Raw genomic sequence first — 21,561 nt, forward strand, 5'->3', positions numbered from 1 at the left:
GGCGACCGCAAAAAAAAAAAAAGCAAAGTGTAATTCTCTGTCCTCTGATGTGATCGCACATCAGAGGACAGAGAAATAGGGGGATTCGGGGACCCTGCCATACTTACCGGTGTCCCTGGGTCCTCCTGCTGCTCCTCCTGGCCGCCGGCAAAAGAAAATGGCGGGCGCATGCGCAGTGCGCCCGCCATCTGTCGCCATCTGCTGGCCGGCAGGAGAAGAGCAGTTGGGGCTAAAATTAGGGTTAGGGCTAGGGTTAGGGCTAGGGTTAGGGTTAGGGCTAGGGCTAGGGTTAGGGCTAGGGTTAGGGCTAGGGTTAGGGCTAGGGTTGGGGCTAAATTTAGGGTTAGGGTTGGGGCTAAATTTAGGGTTAGGGTTGGGGCTAAATTTAGGGTTAGGCTTCTTTCACACTTACGTCAGTACGGGGCCGTCGCAATGCGTCGGCCCGACATACCGACGCACGTTGTGAAAATTGTGCACAACGTGGGCAGCGGATGTAGTTTTTCAACGCATCCGCTGCCCAATCTATGTCCTGGGGAGGAGGGGGCGGAGTTACGGCCACGCATGCACGGTCAGAAATGGAGGACGCGACGTACAAAAAACGTTATATTGAACTTTTTTTGCGCCGACGGTCCGCCAAAACACAACTGATCCAGTGCACGACGGACGCGACGTGTGGCCATCCGTCGCGATCTGTCGGCAATACAAGTCTATGGGCAAAAAACGCATCCTGCGGGCACATTGGCAGGATCCGTTTTTTGTCCAAAACGACGGATTGCAACGGATGCCAAACGCAAGTGTGAAAGTAGCCTTAGGGCTAGGGTTAGGGTTGGGGCTAAAGTTAGGGCTAGGGTTGCGGCTAAAGTTAGGGTTAGAGTTGGGATTAGGGTTAGGGTTTGGATTAGGGTTAAGGTTAGGGTTGTGATTAGGGGTGTATTGGGATTAGGGTTAGGTTTGAGGTTATGGTTGAGATTAGGATTAGGGGTGTGTTGGATTTATGGTTTTTATTAGGGTTATGGTTAGGGTTGACATTAGGGTTGTTTTGGGTTAAGGGTTGTGATTATCTTTAGGGTTAGTGATTAGGATTATGGATCGGGTTGGGATTAGGGTTAGGGGTGTGTTGGGGTTAGGGTTGGAGCTAGAATTGGGGGGTTTCCACTGTTCAGGTACATCAGGGGGTCTCCAAACACGACAGCCAATTTTGCGCTCAAAAAGTCAAATGGTGCTCTGTTGTGAATTCTGTGGCAGAGTTCACTCCTGTGGTCACAAGTGGTACTTCGGCTGATTCTCTCTGGGAGCTTCCATTTGTGGAGGAAAGTGGTACTGCAGCTTCTGAGTTTCCTCCCTCAGGTGATCTGGTGAGGTCGTTAGCTGCTTCTCTACTTAACTCCACCTAATGCTTTGATCCATGCTTCCTGTCAATGTTCCAGTGTTGGACTTGTGTTTCTCTGGATCATTCCTGTGGCCTGCTGCTCTGCATAGCTAAGTGCTTCTTTGCTATTTGTTGCTATTTTTTCTGTCCAGCTTGTCTATTTGTTTTGCTGGAAGCTCTGGGACGCAAAGGGTGTACCTCCGTGCCGTTAGTTCGGTACGGAGGGTCTTTTTGCCCCCTTTGCGTGGTTTTCTTTAGGGTTTTGTGTAGACCGCAAAGTTATCTTTCCTATCCTCGTTCTGTCTAGAATATCGGGCCTCACTTTGCTGAATCTATTTCATCCCTACGTTTGTCTTTTCATCTTACTCACAGTCATTATATGTGGGGGGCTGCCTTTTCATTTGGGGTATTTCTCTGAGGCAAGGTAGGCTTATTTTTCTATCTTCAGGCTAGTTAGTTTCTCAGGCTGTGCCGAGTTGCATAGGGAGCTTTAGGCGCAATCCACAGCTGCCTCTAGTTGTGTTTGGAGAGGATCAGGAATTGCGGTCTACAGAGTTCCCACGTCTCAGAGCTCGTCCTATTATTTTGGGTTATTGTCAGATCACAGTATGTGCTCTGATCGCTATGTACATTGTGTTACTGAATTGCCTATCATAACAGTACAGGAAGCCAAAAGTACTAATGATTCTCAATAGAGGGAAAAAAGAAGTTCTGAGACCATTTTTTTTCCTTTGCACTGTGATTTGTCTATTTTTTCCCCTAGACATTTGGGTGGTTCAGGACACAGGTGTTACAATGGACATTAAAGGTCTGTCTTCATGTGTAGATCAGCTCACGGCAAGAGTTCAAGATATTCAAAATTTTGTGCTTCAGAATTCTTTGTTAGAACCGAGAATTCCTATTCCAGATTTGTTTTTTGGAGATAGAACTAAATTTCTGAGTTTCAAGAATAATTGTAAACTGTTTCTGGCTTTGAAACCTCGCTCCTCTGGTGACCCAGCGCAACAGGTTAGGATCGTCATTTCTTTTTTGCGTGGCGACCCTCAGGACTGGGCATTTTCTCTTGCGTCAGGAGATCCTGCATTAAGTAATATCGATGCGTTTTTCCTGGCGCTTGGATTGCTGTACGATGAGCCTAATTCAGTAGATCATGCAGAAAAAAATTTGCTGGCTCTTTGTCAGGCTCAGGATGAGATAGAGCTATATTGCCAGAAATTTAGAAAATGGTCCGTGCTCACTCAATGTAATGAATCTGCGCTTGCAGCCATTTTCAGAAAGGGTCTCTCTGAAGCCATTAAGGATGTCATGGTGGGATTTCCTATGCCCGCTGGTTTGAATGAGTCTATGTCTTTGGCCATTCAGATCGGTCGACGCTTGCGTGAGCGTAAATCTGTGCACCATTTGGCGGTATTACCTGGGATTAAACCTGAGCCTATGCAGTGCGATAGGACTATGACCAGAGTTGAACGGCAAGAACACAGACGTCTGAATGGGCTGTGTTTCTACTGTGGTGATTCCACTCATGCTATCTCTGATTGTCCTAAGCGCACTAAGCGGTTCGCTAGGTCTGCCGCCATTGGTACTGTACAGTCAAAATTTCTTCTGTCCGTTACCTTGATATGCTCCTTGTCGTCGTATTCTGTCATGGCGTTTGTGGATTCAGGCGCTGCCCTGAATTTGATGGACTTGGATTATGCTAAATGTTGTGGGTTTTTCTTGGAGCCCTTGCAGTGTCCTATTCCATTGAGAGGAATTGATGCTACACCTTTGGCCAAGAATAAGCCTCAATACTGGACCCAGCTGACCATGTGCATGGCTCCTGCACATCAGGAGGTTATTCGCTTTCTGGTGTTGCATAATCTGCATGATGTGGTCGTGTTGGGGTTGCCATGGCTACAAGCCCATAATCCAGTATTGGATTGGAATTCCATGTTGGTGTCCAGCTGGGGTTGTCAGGGGGTACATGGTGATGTTCCATTTCTGTCAATTTCGTCATCCACCCCTTCTGAGGTTCCAGAGTTCTTGTCTGATTACCGGGATGTATTTGATGAGCCCAAGTCCGATGCCCTACCTCCGCATAGGGATTGTGATTGTGCTATCAATTTGATTCCTGGTAGTAAATTCCCAAAAGGTCGACTGTTTAATTTATCCGTGCCTGAGCACACCGCTATGCGCAGTTATGTGAAGGAATCCCTGGAGAAGGGGCATATTCGCCCGTCATCGTCGCCATTAGGAGCAGGGTTCTTTTTTGTAGCCAAGAAGGATGGTTCGCTGAGACCGTGTATAGATTACCGCCTTCTTAATAAGATCACTGTTAAATTTCAGTACCCCTTGCCATTGTTATCTGATTTGTTTGCTCGGATTAAGGGGGCTAGTTGGTTCACTAAGATAGATCTTCGTGGTGCGTATAATCTGGTGAGAATCAGGCAAGGCGATGAATGGAAAACTGCATTTAATACGCCCGAGGATCATTTTGAGTATCTAGTGATGCCATTCGGACTTGCCAATGCTCCATCAGTGTTTCAATCCTTTATGCATGACATCTTCCGTGAGTACCTGGATAAATTTCTGATTGTGTACTTGGATGACATTTTGATCTTCTCGGATGATTGGGAGTCTCATGTGAAGCAGGTCAGAACGGTTTTTCAGGTCCTGCATGCTAATTCTTTGTTTGTGAAGGGATCAAAGTGTCTCTTTGGTGTGCAGAAGGTTTCATTTTTGGGGTTCATCTTTTCCCCTTCTACTATCGAGATGGATCCGGTTAAGGTCCAAGCCATCCATGATTGGACTCAGCCGACATCTCTGAAAAGTCTGCAAAAGTTCCTGGGCTTTGCTAATTTTTATCGTCGCTTCATCTGCAATTTTTCTAGTGTTGCCAAACCATTGACCGATTTGACCAAGAAGGGTGCTGATTTGGTCAATTGGTCTTCTGCTGCTGTGGAAGCTTTTCAAGAGTTGAAGCGTCGTTTTTCTTCTGCCCCTGTGTTGTGTCAACCAGATGTTTCTCTTCCGTTCCAGGTCGAGGTTGATGCTTCTGAGATTGGAGCAGGGGCTGTTTTGTCACAGAGAGGTTCTGGTTGCTCAGTGATGAAACCATGCGCTTTCTTTTCCAGGAAGTTTTCGCCTGCTGAGCGAAATTATGATGTGGGCAACCGAGAGTTGCTGGCCATGAAGTGGGCATTCGAGGAGTGGCGTCATTGGCTTGAAGGAGCTAAGCATCGTGTGGTGGTATTGACTGATCATAAGAACTTGACTTATCTCGAGTCTGCCAAGCGCTTGAATCCTAGACAAGCCCGTTGGTCGTTGTTTTTTGCCTGTTTTGACTTTGTGATTTCGTACCTTCCGGGCTCTAAAAATGTGAAGGCGGATGCTCTGTCTAGGAGTTTTGTGCCCGACTCTCCGGGTTTATCTGAGCCGGCGGATATCCTCAAGGAAGGAGTAATTGTGTCTGCCATCTCCCCTGATTTGCGGCGGGTGCTGCAAAAATTTCAGGCTAATAAACCTGATCGTTGCCCAGCGGCGAAACTGTTTGTCCCTGATAGGTGGACGAATAGAGTTATCTCTGAACTTCATTGTTCGGTGTTGGCTGGTCATCCTGGAACCTTTGGTACCAGAGAGTTAGTGGCTAGATCCTTTTGGTGGCCGTCTCTGTCGCGGGATGTGCGTACTTTTGTGCAGTCCTGTGGGATTTGTGCTCGGGCTAAGCCCTGCTGTTCTCGTGCCAGTGGGTTGCTTTTGCCCTTGCTGGTCCCGAAGAGGCCTTGGACACATATCTCTATGGATTTTATTTCTGACCTTCCCGTTTCTCAAAAGATGTCAGTCATTTGGGTGGTCTGTGATCGCTTTTCTAAGATGGTCCATCTGGTACCCTTGTCTGAATTGCCTTCCTCCTCTGATTTGGTGCCTTTGTTCTTCCAGCATGTGGTTCGTTTGCATGGCATTCCAGAGAATATTGTTTCTGACAGAGGTTCCCAGTTTGTTTCGAGGTTTTGGCGAGCCTTTTGTGGTAGGATGGGCATTGACTTGTCTTTTTACTCGGCTTTCCATCCTCAGACTACTGGCCAGACCGAACGAACCAATCAGACCTTGGAAACATATCTGAGATGCTTTGTTTCTGCTGATCAGGATGACTGGGTGTCCTTTTTGCCTTTGGCTGAGTTCGCCCTTAATAATCGGGCCAGCTCGGCTACCTTGGTTTCGCCGTTTTTCTGCAATTCTGGGTTCCATCCTCGTTTCTCTTCAGGACAGGTTGAGTCTTCGGACTGTCCTGGTGTGGATACTATGGTGGACAGGTTGCAGCAGATTTGGACTCAGGTAGTGGACAATTTGACCTTGTCCCAGGAGAAGGTTCAACTTTTCGCTAATCGCAGACGCCGTGTGGGTCCCCGACTTCGTGTTGGGGATCTGGTTTGGTTATCTTCTCGTCATATTCCTATGAAGGTTTCCTCTCCTAAGTTTAAACCTCGTTTTATTGGTCCGTATAGGATTTCTGAGGTTCTTAATCCTGTGTCTTTTCGTCTGACCCTCCCAGATTCTTTTTCCATACATAACGTATTCCATAGGTCATTGTTGCGGAGATACGTGGCACCTATGGTTCCATCTGTTGAGCCTCCTGCCCCGGTTTTGGTGGAGGGGGAATTGGAGTATATTGTGGAGAAGATTTTGGATTCTCGTGTTTCAAGACGGAAACTCCAGTATCTGGTTAAATGGAAGGGTTATGCTCAGGAAGATAATTCCTGGGTTTTTGCCTCTGATGTCCATGCTCCCGATCTTGTTCGTGCCTTTCATGTGGCTCATCCTGGTCGGCCTGGGGGCTCTGGTGAGGGTTCGGTGACCCCTCCTCAAGGGGGGGGGGTACTGTTGTGAATTCTGTGGCAGAGTTCACTCCTGTGGTCACAAGTGGTACTTCGGCTGATTCTCTCTGGGAGCTTCCGTTTGTGGAGGAAAGTGGTACTGCAGCTTCTGAGTTTCCTCCCTCAGGTGATCTGGTGAGGTCGTTAGCTGCTTCTCTACTTAACTCCACCTAATGCTTTGATCCATGCTTCCTGTCAATGTTCCAGTGTTGGACTTGTGTTTCTCTGGATCATTCCTGTGGCCTGCTGCTCTGCATAGCTAAGTGCTTCTTTGCTATTTGTTGCTATTTTTTCTGTCCAGCTTGTCTATTTGTTTTGCTGGAAGCTCTGGGACGCAAAGGGTGTACCTCCGTGCCGTTAGTTCGGTACGGAGGGTCTTTTTGCCCCCTTTGCGTGGTTTTCTTTAGGGTTTTGTGTAGACCGCAAAGTTATCTTTCCTATCCTCGTTCTGTCTAGAATATCGGGCCTCACTTTGCTGAATCTATTTCATCCCTACGTTTGTCTTTTCATCTTACTCACAGTCATTATATGTGGGGGGCTGCCTTTTCCTTTGGGGTATTTCTCTGAGGCAAGGTAGGCTTATTTTTCTATCTTCAGGCTAGTTAGTTTCTCAGGCTGTGCCGAGTTGCATAGGGAGCGTTAGGCGCAATCCACAGCTGCCTCTAGTTGTGTTTGGAGAGGATCAGGAATTGCGGTCTACAGAGTTCCCACGTCTCAGAGCTCGTCCTATTATTTTGGGTTATTGTCAGATCACTGTATGTGCTCTGATCGCTATGTACATTGTGTTACTGAATTGCCTATCATAACAATGCTCCCTCCCTTCTGAGCTCTGCCGTGTGCCCAAACAGTGGGTTACCCCCACATATGGGGCATCAGCATACTCAGGATAAATTGGACAACAACCTTTGGGGTCCAATTTCTCCTGTTACCCTTGTGGAAATAAAAACTTGAGGGCTACAAAATCTTTTTGTGGAAAAAAAATATTTTTTATTTTCATGACTCTGCATTATAAACTTCTGTGAAGCACTTGGGCATTCAAAGTTCTCACCACACATCTAGATAAGTTCCTTGGGGGGTCTAGTTTCCAAAACGGGGTCACTTGTGGGGGGTTACTACTGTTTAGGCACATCAGGGGCTCTCCAAACGCGACATGGCGTCCGATCTCAATTCCAGCCAATTCTACATTGAAAAAGTAAAACGGCACTCCTTCTCTTCCAAGCTCTGCGGTGCGCCCAAACAGTGGTTTATCCCCACATATGGAGTATTGACGTACTCAGGAGAAATTGCACAACAACTTTTGTGGTCTAATTTCTCCTGTTATCCTTGTGAAAATAAAAATTTGGGGGCAAAAAGATCATTTTTGTGGAAAAAATGTGATTTTTTATTTTCACGGCTCAACGTTATAAACTTCTGTGAAGCACATGGGGGTTCAAAGTGCTCACCACACATCTAGATAAGTTCCTTAAGGGGTCTAGTTTCCAAAATGGTGTCACTTGTGGGGGGTTTCCACTGTTTAGGCACATCAGGGGCTCTCCAAATGCGACATGGCGTCCAATCTCAATTCCTGCCAATTCTACATTGAAAAAGTAAAACGGCACTCCTTCTCTTCCAAGCTCTGCGGTGCGTCCAAAAAGTGGTTTACTCCCACATATGAGGTATTAGCGTATTCAGGAGAAATTGCATAACAAAATTTATGGTTACATTTCTGTTTTTACACTTGTGAAAATAAAAGAAATGGTTCTGAATTAAAGGGAACCTGTCACCCCCGTTTTTTGAGATTGAGATATAAATACTGTTAAATAGGGCCTGTGCTGTGCGTTACTATAGTGTATGTAGTGTACCCTGATTCCCCATGTATGCTGAGAAATACATTACCTAAGTCGCCGTTTTCGCCTGTCAATCAGGCTGGTCAGGTCGGGTGGGCGTGTTCACAGCGCTCTTTTCTTCCCCAGCTTTACGTTGGTGGCGTAGTGGTGTGCGCATGTCGCAGTGATGAATCCACTGTGGGCACGTGAAGACACAGCGCGCGATCTGCGCTGTCATCCCTTTCATCGGTAGGGGCGGTCATCTTCCTGGGGCCGCGCGTGCGCAGATGTAGTGCTCTGCTGCACGGGGCTTCAGGAAAATGGCCGCGGGATGCCGCGCGTGCGCAGAAGAGATCGCGGCGGCCATTTTCCCAAAGCCGAGTTTGCATCTCGGCTTTGGGAAAATGGCCGCCACGATCTCTTCTGCGCACGCGCGGCATCCCGCGGCCATTTTCCTGAAGCCCCGTGCAGCAGAGCACTCTATCTGCGCACGCGTGGCCCCAGGAAGATGGCCGCCCCCAACCATGAAAGGGATGACAGCGCAGATCGCGCGCTGTGTCTTCACGTGCCCGCAGGGAATTCGGAACTTGGACATGCGCACACCACTACGCCACCAACGGAAAGCTGGGGAAGAAAAGAGGGCTGTGAACACGCCCACCCGACCTGACCAGCCTGATTGACAGGCGAAAACGGCGACTTTGGTAATGTATTTCTCAGCATACATGGGGAATCAGGGTACACTACATACACTATAGTGACGCACAGCACAGGCCCTATTTAACAGTATTTATATCTCAATCTCAAAAAACGGGGTGACAAAAAAAAGTTAAATGTTCATTTTTTCCTTCCACATTGTTTCAGTTCCCGTGAAGCACGTAAAGGGTTAATAAATTTCTTGAATGTGGTTTTGAGAACCTTGAGGGGTGTTTTACTTCTTGTTTTTAGAATGGTGTCATACTTCGTTATTATCTATCATATAGACCCCTCAAAATCCCTTCAAATGTGATGTGGTCCCTAAAAAAAATGGTGTTGTAAAAATGAGAAATTGCTGGTCAACTTTTAACCCTTATAACTCCCTAACAAAAAAAAATGTTGTTTCCAAAATTGTGCTGATGTAAAGTAGACATGTGGGAAATGTTATTTATTAACTATTTTTCGTGACATATCTCTCTGATTTAAGGGCATAAAAATACAAAGTTTGAAAATTGCAAAATTATAAAAATTTTCGCCATATTTCCGTTTTTTTCATAAATAATCGCAAGTAATATCGAAGAAATGTTACCACTAACATGAAGTACAATATGTCATGAAAAAATAAATCTCAGAATCAGCAGGATCCGTTGAAGCGTTCCAGAGTTATAACCTCATAAAGTGACAGTGGTCAGAATTGTAAAAATTGGCTTGGTCATTAAGTACAAAATTGGCTCTGTCACTAAGGGGTTAAAGACACTTTCTCCTGGAAATACCAAACGCATGCGCATAAAAAACGCAAACACATGTAAAAACGCATGCAAACACTGTGTTTTTTTACCATGATGTGTAAGCTGATGCGGATAAAAAACGCTGCGTTATCAGACGTTTGCATGCGTTTTTGCATGCATTTGCGGTTGCGGACGATACGCTGCGGACTTAACCGCAAATGTGAAACTAGCCTTAGACTATTCTCCCAGAAAGCTCAAACAGATTCATACAAATGGGTTTACTTAACCAACCAACACCTCCTGATGTGACAATCAGTCATCTATGCACCAAGCCATATATTTGGCAGAACTACCACCACATACTGTGTCGCAGATTATCAGGTGCACTGTATTCTGAATATGTTGGTGTATGCAGCAATGCCAAGGATCAGTGACTGCGGGCCCCAGTCACGGTATAAGGGGATCTAAGCGAGGCTGAGGGGTGTTTTCACTGTTTGCTCTTGGTAGAGGAAAATCATTTTAATCCTAATGTAACGTCTACCAGACACATGGCTGCTGTGTACACACATAACTGGATAGTCCACTTCACATTCAGGCAACTTAGTATTTTACCATTCTGGCAACAGATCAGCAGCAAATACAATCTGTTTGAATTACGGGAGATAATTTATTTGCAATGCTACATTAAGCTGCCATTTTATTTCTGTTTGTGTGTTGCCTGTTTATTATCAGTTATTCAGTCCACACAGATCCTGTAACCAACAACATATTGGTTCCAATTATATCAAGAGTTCATATTCTGGATTCCCATAAATGGGATGGGAGACTGTTCATGCAAGAGGCTCGAAAAGCCAGACTTAGGCTAAGGTCATCAGACTGTATTTTCTCTTATTCGAGAGAACTGGATGCAAATCACACTCTGATCAGGGTCTGATCTTCTCCATTCTTTCAGTCCGTGAAAATCAGACCATGCTGCGCATGATCGGAAGCCATCTTCTGAACTTCTGGTCATGAACAGGGCGCCTCTGAAGGCGGGAAGCATAGACCTAGCTTCAGAGATGCAGTGATGCTGCCGAAATCAGCAGTGCGCATGCGCCAGATTTGCATGAGCGGCGATGACGGCGCTCATGAAAATGATGTTATTGTGCCTACAAGGGCATGATAACATGGAAAGAGGGCTGACTAGTCTGGGACAACTAACACCCCATCGACTAGTCAAAGCCCTCATTAGCATAGCAAACGGAGACATTATAAATGCTTTTTTTATACCTTGTTTTTGCTGCTCATACATAGGTGAATGCTGCTGGGTTGGAGGCCATGGGGGACCTGAGAGTTTCCCTTTAATGGCAGATTCTGACCTTCAAAATGGATGAGAATGGGGCACGCTCCAAGTCTCATGGCCCAGAGACATGGATCCATTGTTATAACTGATGTGTGTATGGATAATGAAACTCTATGGGCCAGTGTGCTGTTGCGGGAAAAAAAACAGACAGAACTAAGATGTGTCTCAAAAATATTTGAATGTAGTTTTAGGGCTCATTCATATTATACAGACGTGTGAAAAAAATTGCAGCATGCACTATCCTCCTCCAAGCATCTTGCTGTATAGACAAGTCTATGGATTTGGCGCACAAAAAAATAATCAGATCCCATACGGATCATCTGTGTAGCATACGCTTTTTATGGATGCATTGCCTTTCTTAACCTATGAAACTGTATTAGATCATGTACATTTGAAAATGTTGATTTATAAACATGGATGTCACCCGGTTGTCACACAGGTGACAATATAAATGAAAATCGCCTGAGTTTTCTGGATGGAACTTTCTACGATTTTTTTACATATGTGTCTGACCCCAGCCTTAGGGCTCAATTAGACATCAGTTTTTCTCGCACGAGTGCTTTCCATATTTTTCCTGGATAGCCCATGTACCTATGATAGTCTATGGGGTCGTTCACAAGTATAATCCATGGACAAAGTGAGCTGCACAAAAGCAAAAGACTTATCAGATATTAATATAGTGTCGGATCAATGTCGCCAGTGCAAGTCTATGGGTAGCTGAAAAAAACGGACAATGCTATGATGCCATCTGCGTGAGGTCCATTTTGATAGGAAAAGCTTGAGAAACCTCTGAGAAAAAACTGATGAAACTCTGACCAAACTCTGATGACACTAGTCCAAAACAACGATGAAACTTGGAACATTTTTTTGTTCATGATAAAAATCATTGATGTCTGGAAGAGACCTTATGCCACGTTCATGCATTCAGTATTTGGTCAGTATTTTACCTCAGTATTTGTAAAAACCAGGAGTAAGTGAAAAATACAGAAATGGTGATGTGTTTTTATTATACTTTTCCTATGATTGTTCCTCCCCTGGTTTTAGCTTACAAATACTGAGGTAAAATATTGACCAAATATTAACCGTGTGAATGTGGCATTAGCCAAATCAGATTGTGAGTCCCATTGGGGACGGGGTCTGGTGTGAGTGATCTGTGTCTGTTTGGGACAGTGCTAAATACTGGTGATATACACAGTATATTGCGTTCAGTCAGAAGTGCTACACAAGCCCAGATTTCTACTTCACTCTCTAACCATCAGCAAAGAGAAAAATGCGGCTTGGCAGTAGACTCTCCTTACAAACATTTATTGACAGGCACAATTGACAGCTGTGCTGTGACTCATGGGGCAAGAAAAATTTATTTTTTTCACCTTACCGTGACTGGTGGAACGCCTTCAACTGAAAGACAGAGCAAACATAAAGTAATTAGTCATGTATGTCATGTCTGACTTGTTGGTAAAAATATATTGGTCATTGTAAGGCATCAGAGAGAGAACAGGACAATAGTATTGGAAAAGATACAAGGGAGATAAAGGGGAACTACAGGGGAGATACGGGTGAGATACAGGCAAGATAATGGGATATACAGGGGAGATACAGGGAAAATACAGGTGAGATACAGGGGAGATACAGGTGAGATACAGGGGAGATACAGGGGAGATACAGGGAAAATACAGGGGAGATACAGGGGAGATACAGGTGAGATACAGGGGAGATACAGGTGAGATACAGGCGAGATAATGGGAAATACAGGGAAAATACTGGTGAGATACAGGGGAGATACGGGAGAGATACAGGGAAAATACAGGGGAGATACAGGGGAGATACAGGTGAGATACAGGCAAGATAATAGGATATACAGGGGAGATACAGGGAAAATACAGGTGAGATACAGGGGAGATACAGGGGAGATACAGGGAAAATACAGGTGAGATACAGGTGAGATACAGGCGAGATAATGGGAAATACAGGGAAAATACTGGTGAGATACAGGGGAGATATGGGAGAGATACAGGTGATATACAGGGGAGATACAGGCGAGATAATGGGAAATACAGGGGAGATACATGGGAGATACGGGAGAGATACAGGTGAGATAATGGGGAAATACAGGGGGACATACAGGGGAGATACATGGGAAAGACGGGATATACAGGGGAAATACTGTACAAGGGAGATACAAGGGAAATACAGGGGAGATACAGGCGAGATAATGGGGAAATACAGAGGAGATATTGGGGGACATATAGGGACGATACATGGGAAAGACGGGAGATTCAGGTGAGATACAGGCGAGATAATGGGGAAATACAGAGGAGATATTGGGGGACATATAGGGACGATACATGGGAAAGACGGGAGATACAGTGGAAATACTGTACAGGGGAGATTCAAGCGTGATAAAGGAGAAATACAGGGGAGATGCAGGGGAGATACAGGGGAGATACAGAGGAAATACAGGGAAGATACAGGGGAGATACTGGCGAGATAAATGGGGACATACAGGGAAGATACAGGGGAGATACATGGGAAATACAGGGGAGATACATGGAAAAGACAGGGGAGATAAAGGGGAGATACATGGGAGATACAGGGGAAATACTGTACAGGGGAGATACAAGCGAGATAGGAGAAATACAGGGGAGATGCAGGGGAGATACAGGAGAAATACAGGGGAAATACAGGGGAGATACAGGGGAAATACAGGGAAGATACAGGGGATATACAGGCGAGATAAATGGGGACATACAGGGTAGATACAGGGGAGATACATGGGAAAGACGGGAGATACAGGGGAAAGACAGGGGAGATACAGGGAAAATACTGTACAGGGGAGATACAGGGAAAATACAGGTGAGATAATAGGGAGATACAGGGGGACATACAGGGAAGATACAGGGGAGATACAGGGGAAATACTGTACAGGGGAGATACAAGAGAGATAAAGGAGAAATACAGGGGAGATGCAGGGGAAATACAGGGGAGATACAAGCAAGATAAAGGGGAGATACAAGGGAAATACAGGGGAGATAGAGGGGAGTAACAGGGAAGATACAGGGGAGATGCAGAGAAGATACAGGGGAGATGCAGGGGAAACACAAGGGAAATACAGGGGAAATACTGTACTGGGGAGATACAAGTGAGATAAAGGGGAGATACAAGGGAAATACAGGGGAGATAATGGGGAGATACAGTGAAGATGCAGGGGAGCTATAGGGGAGATACAGTGAAGATGCAGGGGAGACACGGGAAATACAGGGGAGATACAGGGGAAATACTGTACAGGGGAGATACAGGGGAAATACAGGGAAGATACAGGGGAGATATCATACAGGAGAGATACAATGGAGATACAGGCGAGATACAGTAGAGATGCAGGAGAGATACAACGGAGATGCAGGGGTGATACAGAAGAGATACAGGCAAGATACAGGGGAGATACAGGGGAGATGTGCTCTGCCGAATGTGGACCATATAAACCATTCAGAGGAATTTATCACTATTCATTCCTCATTCCCTTTACTTTTTTATACCGCTCTTGCTTATGGTAAAACTAATGCGGTTCAGTTTCACAATGAATCATTATTACATGATCATGTTGCCCAAATGACCAGATGTCCCAATTAATCACTGAATTTCTGTATATCACAACATGGGGAAGAGTAGACATATGGACTGGTGCAGATTACATTATTCTTGGTATTCACAGTAACACCTTCCATTCGCCATGTACAGTAGTGCATAGAAATTGTGTTTTCTGCTCTTGTTATATCTGTATTGTTGGGCCGTACTTAACTCTTCTACCCGATCTGACATTGGACATGGTGAGACACTGCTATGTGCTGAGCAACACAGCTACCCATTGCAGAAATTACAGGTACTAAACATTCCCTTTAACAGCCCATATTTCTGATGAAACTCTTGAATTCCCCTTGTTTTTTCATAATTACAGCATAATGGATCATTAAGGTATGGTAAGTTCAGTAACGGAGACCATTGGTGAGTCTCGAAATTACATTGATCTATTTCATGTGTTTATTTCTGTTGATGATTATGGCTTACAGCCAATGAAAACCCCAAATTCATTATCTCAGTAAATTAGAATAATTAACAAAAAAACACTTGCAAAGGCTTCCTAAGCATATAAAAAGGTCCCTTAGTCTGTTTCAGTATCTCCACAATTATGAGGAAGATTGCTGACTTGACAAATCTCCAGAAAGCAGTCATTGACACACTCCACAAGGAGGGTAAGCGACAAAAGGTGATTGCTAAAGAAGCTGGCTGTTCACAGAGTGCTGTAGCCAAGCATATTAATGGGAAGTTGAGTGGAAGGAAAAAGTGTGGTAGAAAAAGGTGCACAATCAACCGGGATAACTGCAGCCTTGAAGGGATTGTTAAGAAAAGGCCATTCAAAAATTTGGGGGAGATTCACAAGGGGTGGACTGCTGCTGGAATCATTGCTCCAAGAGCCACCACACACAGACGTATCTAGGACATGGGCTACAAGTGTCACATTCCTTGTGTCAAGCCACTCATGACCAATAGATAATGCCAGAAGCGTCTGACCTGGACCAAGGAGAAAAATAACTGGACTGTTGCTCTGTGGTCCAAGGTGTTGTTTTCAGATGAAAGTACATTTAGCATTTTGTTTGGAAACCAAGGTCCCAGAGTCTGGAGGAAGAGCAGATAGGCCACAATCCAAGGTGCTTGAGGTATAGTGTGAAGTATCCACAATCAGTGATGGTTTGGGGAGCCATGTCATCTGCTGGTGTAGGTCCACTGTGTTTTATCAAGACCAAAGACAGTGCAGCCGCTTACCAGGAAATTTTAGAGCACTTCTTGCTTTCCTCTGCCGACAAGCATTTTGGAGATGGAAATTTCATTCTCCAGCAGGACTTGGCATCTGTCCACACTGCCAAAAGTACCAATACCTGGTTTAAAAACAACAGCATCACTGTGCTTGATTGGCCAGCAAACTCGCCTGAACTTAGCCCCATACAGAATTTATGGGATATTGTCAAGAGGAAGATGAGAGACACCAGACCCAACAATGCAGACGAGCTGAAGGCTGTTATCAAAGCAACCTGGGCTTCCATAACACCTCAGCAGTGTCACAGGCTGATCGCCTCCATGCCACGCCGCATTGGTGCAGTAATTGATGGAAAAGGAGCCCCGACCAAGTATTGAGTGCATTTACTGAACAAACATTCAGTAGGCCAACATTTTGTATTTTAAAATCATTTTTCAAGATGGTGTTATAAAGTATCCTAATTTACTGAGATAATGACTTTTGGGTTTTCATTGGCTGTAAGCCATAATCATGAACTTTACCAGAAATAAACACTTGGAATAGATCACTCTGTTTGTAATGACTCAGTACAATATATGAGATTCACTTTTTGTATTGAAAAACTGAAATAAATTAACTTTTTGATAATATTCTAATTTAGTGAGAAGCACTTGTATCTTTAGGGATTTCTGATGAAGGCTCAGAATGGCGCCTGTGAAGGCAATGTGGACAAATGAATGAAGTTGCGCCTGTTTCTAATGTCGTTATTTGTTTCATTATATGTGGATTATGTCGCTAACATGGAAGTCACAATAAAATCAATCATATATATTTTAACATAAAACTGGAATGGCAATGTACTAACAACAGATATATGTGAACAAAGCCTAATTAATACCGTACTCCAGCATTTTAGAAAGTACTGACATAGTATAAAACATTTACAGAAAGTATAAACAAAGCTGTATTCTGATGACTATAATTGAAAGGGAATCTGTCACCAGGTTTTTCCCCACCTAATCTGAGAGCCGCATAATGTAGAGAGAGAGACCCTAATTTCAGCGATGTATCACTGGGCTATTTAATGTAGTTTTGAAAAAATAAATCAGTTTTACCACAGGAGATTATCACTAAATAGTAAACCTGCTGCCAGGTAGTCCTCCATATTCATGAGCTCTGTATAACTCCACCCGCACCACTGATTGGCAGCTTTCTGCCTATGCACAGTGTACACAGAAAACAATCAGTGGTGTGGATGGGGTTATACAGAGTTCGTCATTCAGAGAACTGGTAGAACTGCAGCCAATAAAACAGTGATTTTATCAAAACGGCAGAAAGCAGCCCAGTAAGTGCTACATCACTGGAATCAGGGTCTTTGCCATTCCTTCCCAAATGTGGAGATTCTCTTTAAATAAAGAATATGTTCTACCTTGGCACAGTGGATCGGTATTTCTGGTTCTTCTTTTGTTTCCATCGCAGCTGTTCCATTGTGGTTGTTATCAGGAGACTTTTCATCATCCGTAAAATTAGTGTGCAAAGCGGGGTCTACTAAATGATCATAGGTATTCATAGTGTCTTCTACGTCCGGAGGCACACAAGAAACATCATCCTGAGGAGGCGACATAACCACATTAACGGTAAGGTGGTAGAGAGGCAGTGTATAGTCACAAGGACAATCTGAATAACTTACCACCACGCTTTCCTCTTTGTGAATCGGAAACTTGGAGACATCAAAAACATCCTGTAATGACGTGTAATTTCCTATAGTGTTTTTCCTCAGCCTCCTCAATGTTGGGGAAGTAGAAATCCTGCCAGGCGCTTGTCTGTCAAATTGAAAAGGTGCATTGAAGTTCCCATCTGTCTCCATTAGAATAAGTGGAGGAATATTTGCTTTTCTGTGCAATTTCTCTAATGTAGTCTTGGGATTATCCAATATGAGCTGTTTGTTATTCAAATTGGGTCCGTCATTTTCGCTATTAAAATTGAATTCCTCAGTCTTTGCTTCTGAAGGAGAAGACGAGCTGACGTCAAACACGTCAACATTGCTATCTTCATTTGCGCTTTCTGTAATTAAAATGTCTTTCTCGTCCATGTTCTGGAAACAAATGTGAACTGGCTCCAACATCTTTCTCACATTTCCATCACCTGTAAGGGAAATCACCATAAATGAATTAGATAAGAGTGTATATATATATAAAGCAAGCTATAATAAGTACAGTAGACTAAACGCTGGATTGATTTAGGCAGCAATAAGAAGCATTATATTTCACTTAAGTCTTATTTGGAAAGAACACGATGACAGCAGGCCAAGACAAAAGACAAGTTGTGTTTTGCTATTCACATCAACAGTATATATTACTGACTATTGTATGCATTACTATTGATTCATCTAGTATCGGATGACAAGCGAGTCTTGTATATGTATTTAATGCCTGAGAAATTGGCAGATATGTCCATTAGCCTGTAGTCTTTTTAGCATTTCACAAACATATCCTATTTAGGAGTGTAGGGTAATTATGGCTGTCTACATAAGTTTGCTGCGAGAAGATTTAGAGGGAATCTGTCAGTAGGATCAACCCTCCTAAGCCAACTATATGGTCATGTAGATCATGGGAAATTGAATAAAATCTGTGATCAAATGCCGTTATTCGTGGGAAATTCACATTTTTGTTATATGTAAATGAGTTGTTAAGATCTATGGGCTGTACATAGATCTCCATGAGAATCTGCCTCCAGAGCTTAATTTAAATTAAAGGGGGATTTTCCAGTGTGAAACATGTAGATCAGGAGAGCAGACTGTCAGTCATTATACTGTATGTATCATACTGGTAATGCCCCCTTTCACTTACACAAAGCTTTGGAGGCCGATTCCAATGCAGATCTGTGTCCGGCCCATAGATCTTAACAGCTCATTTACATATTTTAAAAAATGAGGTTTTCTCTGCAAGAAGACATCAGATCACAGATACCCAGGATTTTTTCAGTTTCCTATGACCTGCATGCCCATTAAGATGGCTTTGGAGGGTTAATCTTACTGACAGATCCATTTTGATTATTCTGGAATATTGTTTAAGGTATAGTAATGGCTCAATATAAAACCAAGAAAAAGCTATAGCAATGTATTCCATGAAGTCTGGTGCAATATAAATGTAAGAAAATAAGAGAATAATTTAAGCTAAAGTCTACATGCTAAATGGGACGGAACTTACGTGTATCATTTGTATGAAAAAAAGCAACAAAAATTCAGTCAAAATTAAAGCAAATTTCAATTTTTTTCCTTGAAACAATTGATGAAGAGAACTCCATAATCCTTTAAGTCAAGTACTCTCATCCTTGGTATGAAAGGTACTTTCATTATACTGTATTACCTATAGTGTAAGGGTACCGTTACACTATACGATTTACTAACGATCACGACCAGCGATACGACCTGGCCGTGATCGTTGGTAAGTCGTTGTGTGGTCGCTGGAGAGCTGTCATACAGACAGCTCTCCAGCGACCAACGATGCCGAGGTCCCCGGGTAACCAGGGTAAACATCGGGTTACTAAGCGCAGGGCCGCGCTTAGTAACCCGATGTTTACCCTGGTTACCAGCGTTAAAAAAACCAATCACTACATACTTACATTCTGGTGTCTGTCCCTTGCCGTCTGCTTCTCGCACTGACTGACTGCCAGCCGTAAAGTGAAAGCACAGCACAGCGCCCTGTGCTCTGCTTTCATTTTACGGCCGGCAGTCAGTCAGTGCGGGAAGCAGACGGCAAGGGACCTGACGGACACCGGAATGTAAGTATGTACTGTTTTTTTTTTTTACATTTACGATGGTAACCAGGATAAACATCGGGTTACTAAGCGCGGTCCTGCGCTTAGTAACCCGATGTTTACCCTGGTTACAAGTGAACGCATCGCTAGATCGGTGTCACACACACCGATCTAGCGATGACAGCGGGAGATCCAGCGACAAAAGAATGTTCCAAACGATCTGCTACGACGTACGATTCTCAGCAGGATCCCTGATCGCTGCTGCGTGTCAGACACAGCGATATCGTATGGATATCGCTGGAACGTCACGAATCGTACCGTCGTAGCGATCAAAATGGCACTGTGTGACGGTACCCTTAGGGTTAGTGATGAGCAAATGTGCTCAGATAAGGATTTATCCAAGCACGCTCAGGTGCTAACAGAGTGACTTTGACGTGTTCGAATAATATGTTCGCGTCCCCGCAGCTGCATGTCTCATGGCTATTCAGCAGCAGCTACACATGCGGGGATTGCCTAACAAACTGGCAATCTCAGCATGTGTTGTGGCCAGGGTCGGCTGGTTCACCGGAGAACTGGAGGATTCTCCGGTGGGCCCAGGCACTGACACCTGCTGGCATACTGGCCAGCAGCTGCCTGGGGCCCCCACTGCTCCAGGGGCCCCCAGCCAGTGTGTGTCATTAATAGTGGCACACCCAGCAGCTATGGGGCCAGTGAGTCAAGGGGGCCCGCCCAGTGCCAGTGGAGAAGCAGCTGGAGACAGGTGCCTGTCCCCGCTGCTAAAGAGAAATGTATATTCACGCTTCTCCATGCTCCTGATACCTCCAATTAAATCTCTCCCTACGATATCTCCCCCTAACAAAGATCTAATCTTCACCCTCATGAGCTCTTAAAAGAGATTTTTGGAATCACAAACTCTCCCTATACGCTCCTTTCACTCTCCCTACGCTCACACTACGCTCTCCCTACGCTGTTTCCTGCTGCAATGTGTGCATGATGGCGCCTGCAGGGATTAATTATCCCCTATGATGCTGTAAGGCCAGCCAATCACAGTAATGCCACACCAAAGATGTCACCGACATTGAAAAAAACATGTATACGTGTCTTTTATATAGTGTATGTAAACTTCTGGTTTCAACTGTATATACTTCACTTTAAACTTTTATCTTTTACGATCAGAGTCAATGTGTGCAATGGAGTTGTTCCACATTCATATCCACATGCCGAGAGACTTCCCCACTTTATCTGCACCACAGACTTCTCGTGGACACAGTTGCTGATATAGCCATGGTAGCACTTTGCCAATCTTGTGACATATTCTACATATGTGGCCAAACAACAGATCCTCTGTTTTTCAGAAAAGTTGAATATTTCAATGATCAGATGATGTTCGTAAATCTTATAATATAATCTAAAGACTCTTTTGTATTGTGCAATGAAATCATGCCGCAGTACATAATTAATGGAAAATATAATTTATAATAAAACGAATTATCTCTAGACATCATATGTTAATTTAACTCAGTCTCACATGTCTGAGGGTATGTGCACACGTCAGGTTTTTTTCCTGACAAAAACCTGAGAATTCTGCCAGAAATTCGTGTTTTTTTTCGCGCGGATTTCTCGCGGAATTTGCGCGTTTTTTGCGCGGTTTTTGTGCTGATTTTTTGCGTTTTTTTTTTTTTTCCTGAATGTCAATTTTGCTATGGAATCCGCAAAAAATCCGCAAAAAGAATGAGCATGTCCGTTCTTTTTGCGGAATGAGTTTTTTTTGTGGAAAAAAACGCTAACATATGCACAAAAAATGCGGAATGCATTCTAAAAGATAGGATGCATGATGTTAGCGTTTTTTTAGCGGATTTATAGCGTTTTTATAGCGAAATTCCGCAAAAAAAACGCTAAAAATCCGGACGTGTGCACATACCCTTAGTCTTCAATTAAACAATTTTATTCCTTGAAAATATACTAGGCAATCTCAGTGACAAAGCTGAGATCAGGATTGCCAACTTGACTTATTATTTTTTCTGGACAACTTATCAAAAATCACGGTCAGACAATATTTTACATTGGAAAACCATAATAAATAATTATGATTATAAGCGAGCCATATCTACAGCCCATAATTCTGATGAGACATCAGCTGCATTCACCGGGAACTGTAAAATGGTGATAATTACAGAGAAAATAATCTGTATAAGTTTCTTCAGCATCCTACAAACCACAGAC

At 43.9% G+C, this 21,561-nt stretch overlaps 1 protein-coding gene across 2 annotated transcripts in view; it reads right to left on the reverse strand.

The window, feature by feature from the left end:
- Positions 1-21,561, reverse strand: part of PLEKHG7 (pleckstrin homology and RhoGEF domain containing G7) — a 118,122-nt gene that overhangs the window by 84,100 nt on the left and 12,461 nt on the right. For both annotated transcript variants that reach the window (XM_069764365.1, XM_069764366.1), the window contains exons 2-4: positions 17,270-17,724; positions 17,009-17,188; positions 12,166-12,188 (exon numbers count right to left, since the gene is read on the reverse strand). In XM_069764365.1, coding sequence (XP_069620466.1) covers positions 12,166-12,188; positions 17,009-17,188; positions 17,270-17,704 — 638 coding nt within the window. In that variant the 5' untranslated portion in view covers positions 17,705-17,724. The remainder of the gene's footprint in view (positions 1-12,165; positions 12,189-17,008; positions 17,189-17,269; positions 17,725-21,561) is intronic.

This window comes from Ranitomeya imitator, chromosome 4 (assembly GCF_032444005.1).
Source record: "Ranitomeya imitator isolate aRanImi1 chromosome 4, aRanImi1.pri, whole genome shotgun sequence".
Lineage (NCBI taxonomy): Eukaryota > Metazoa > Chordata > Amphibia > Anura > Dendrobatidae > Ranitomeya > Ranitomeya imitator.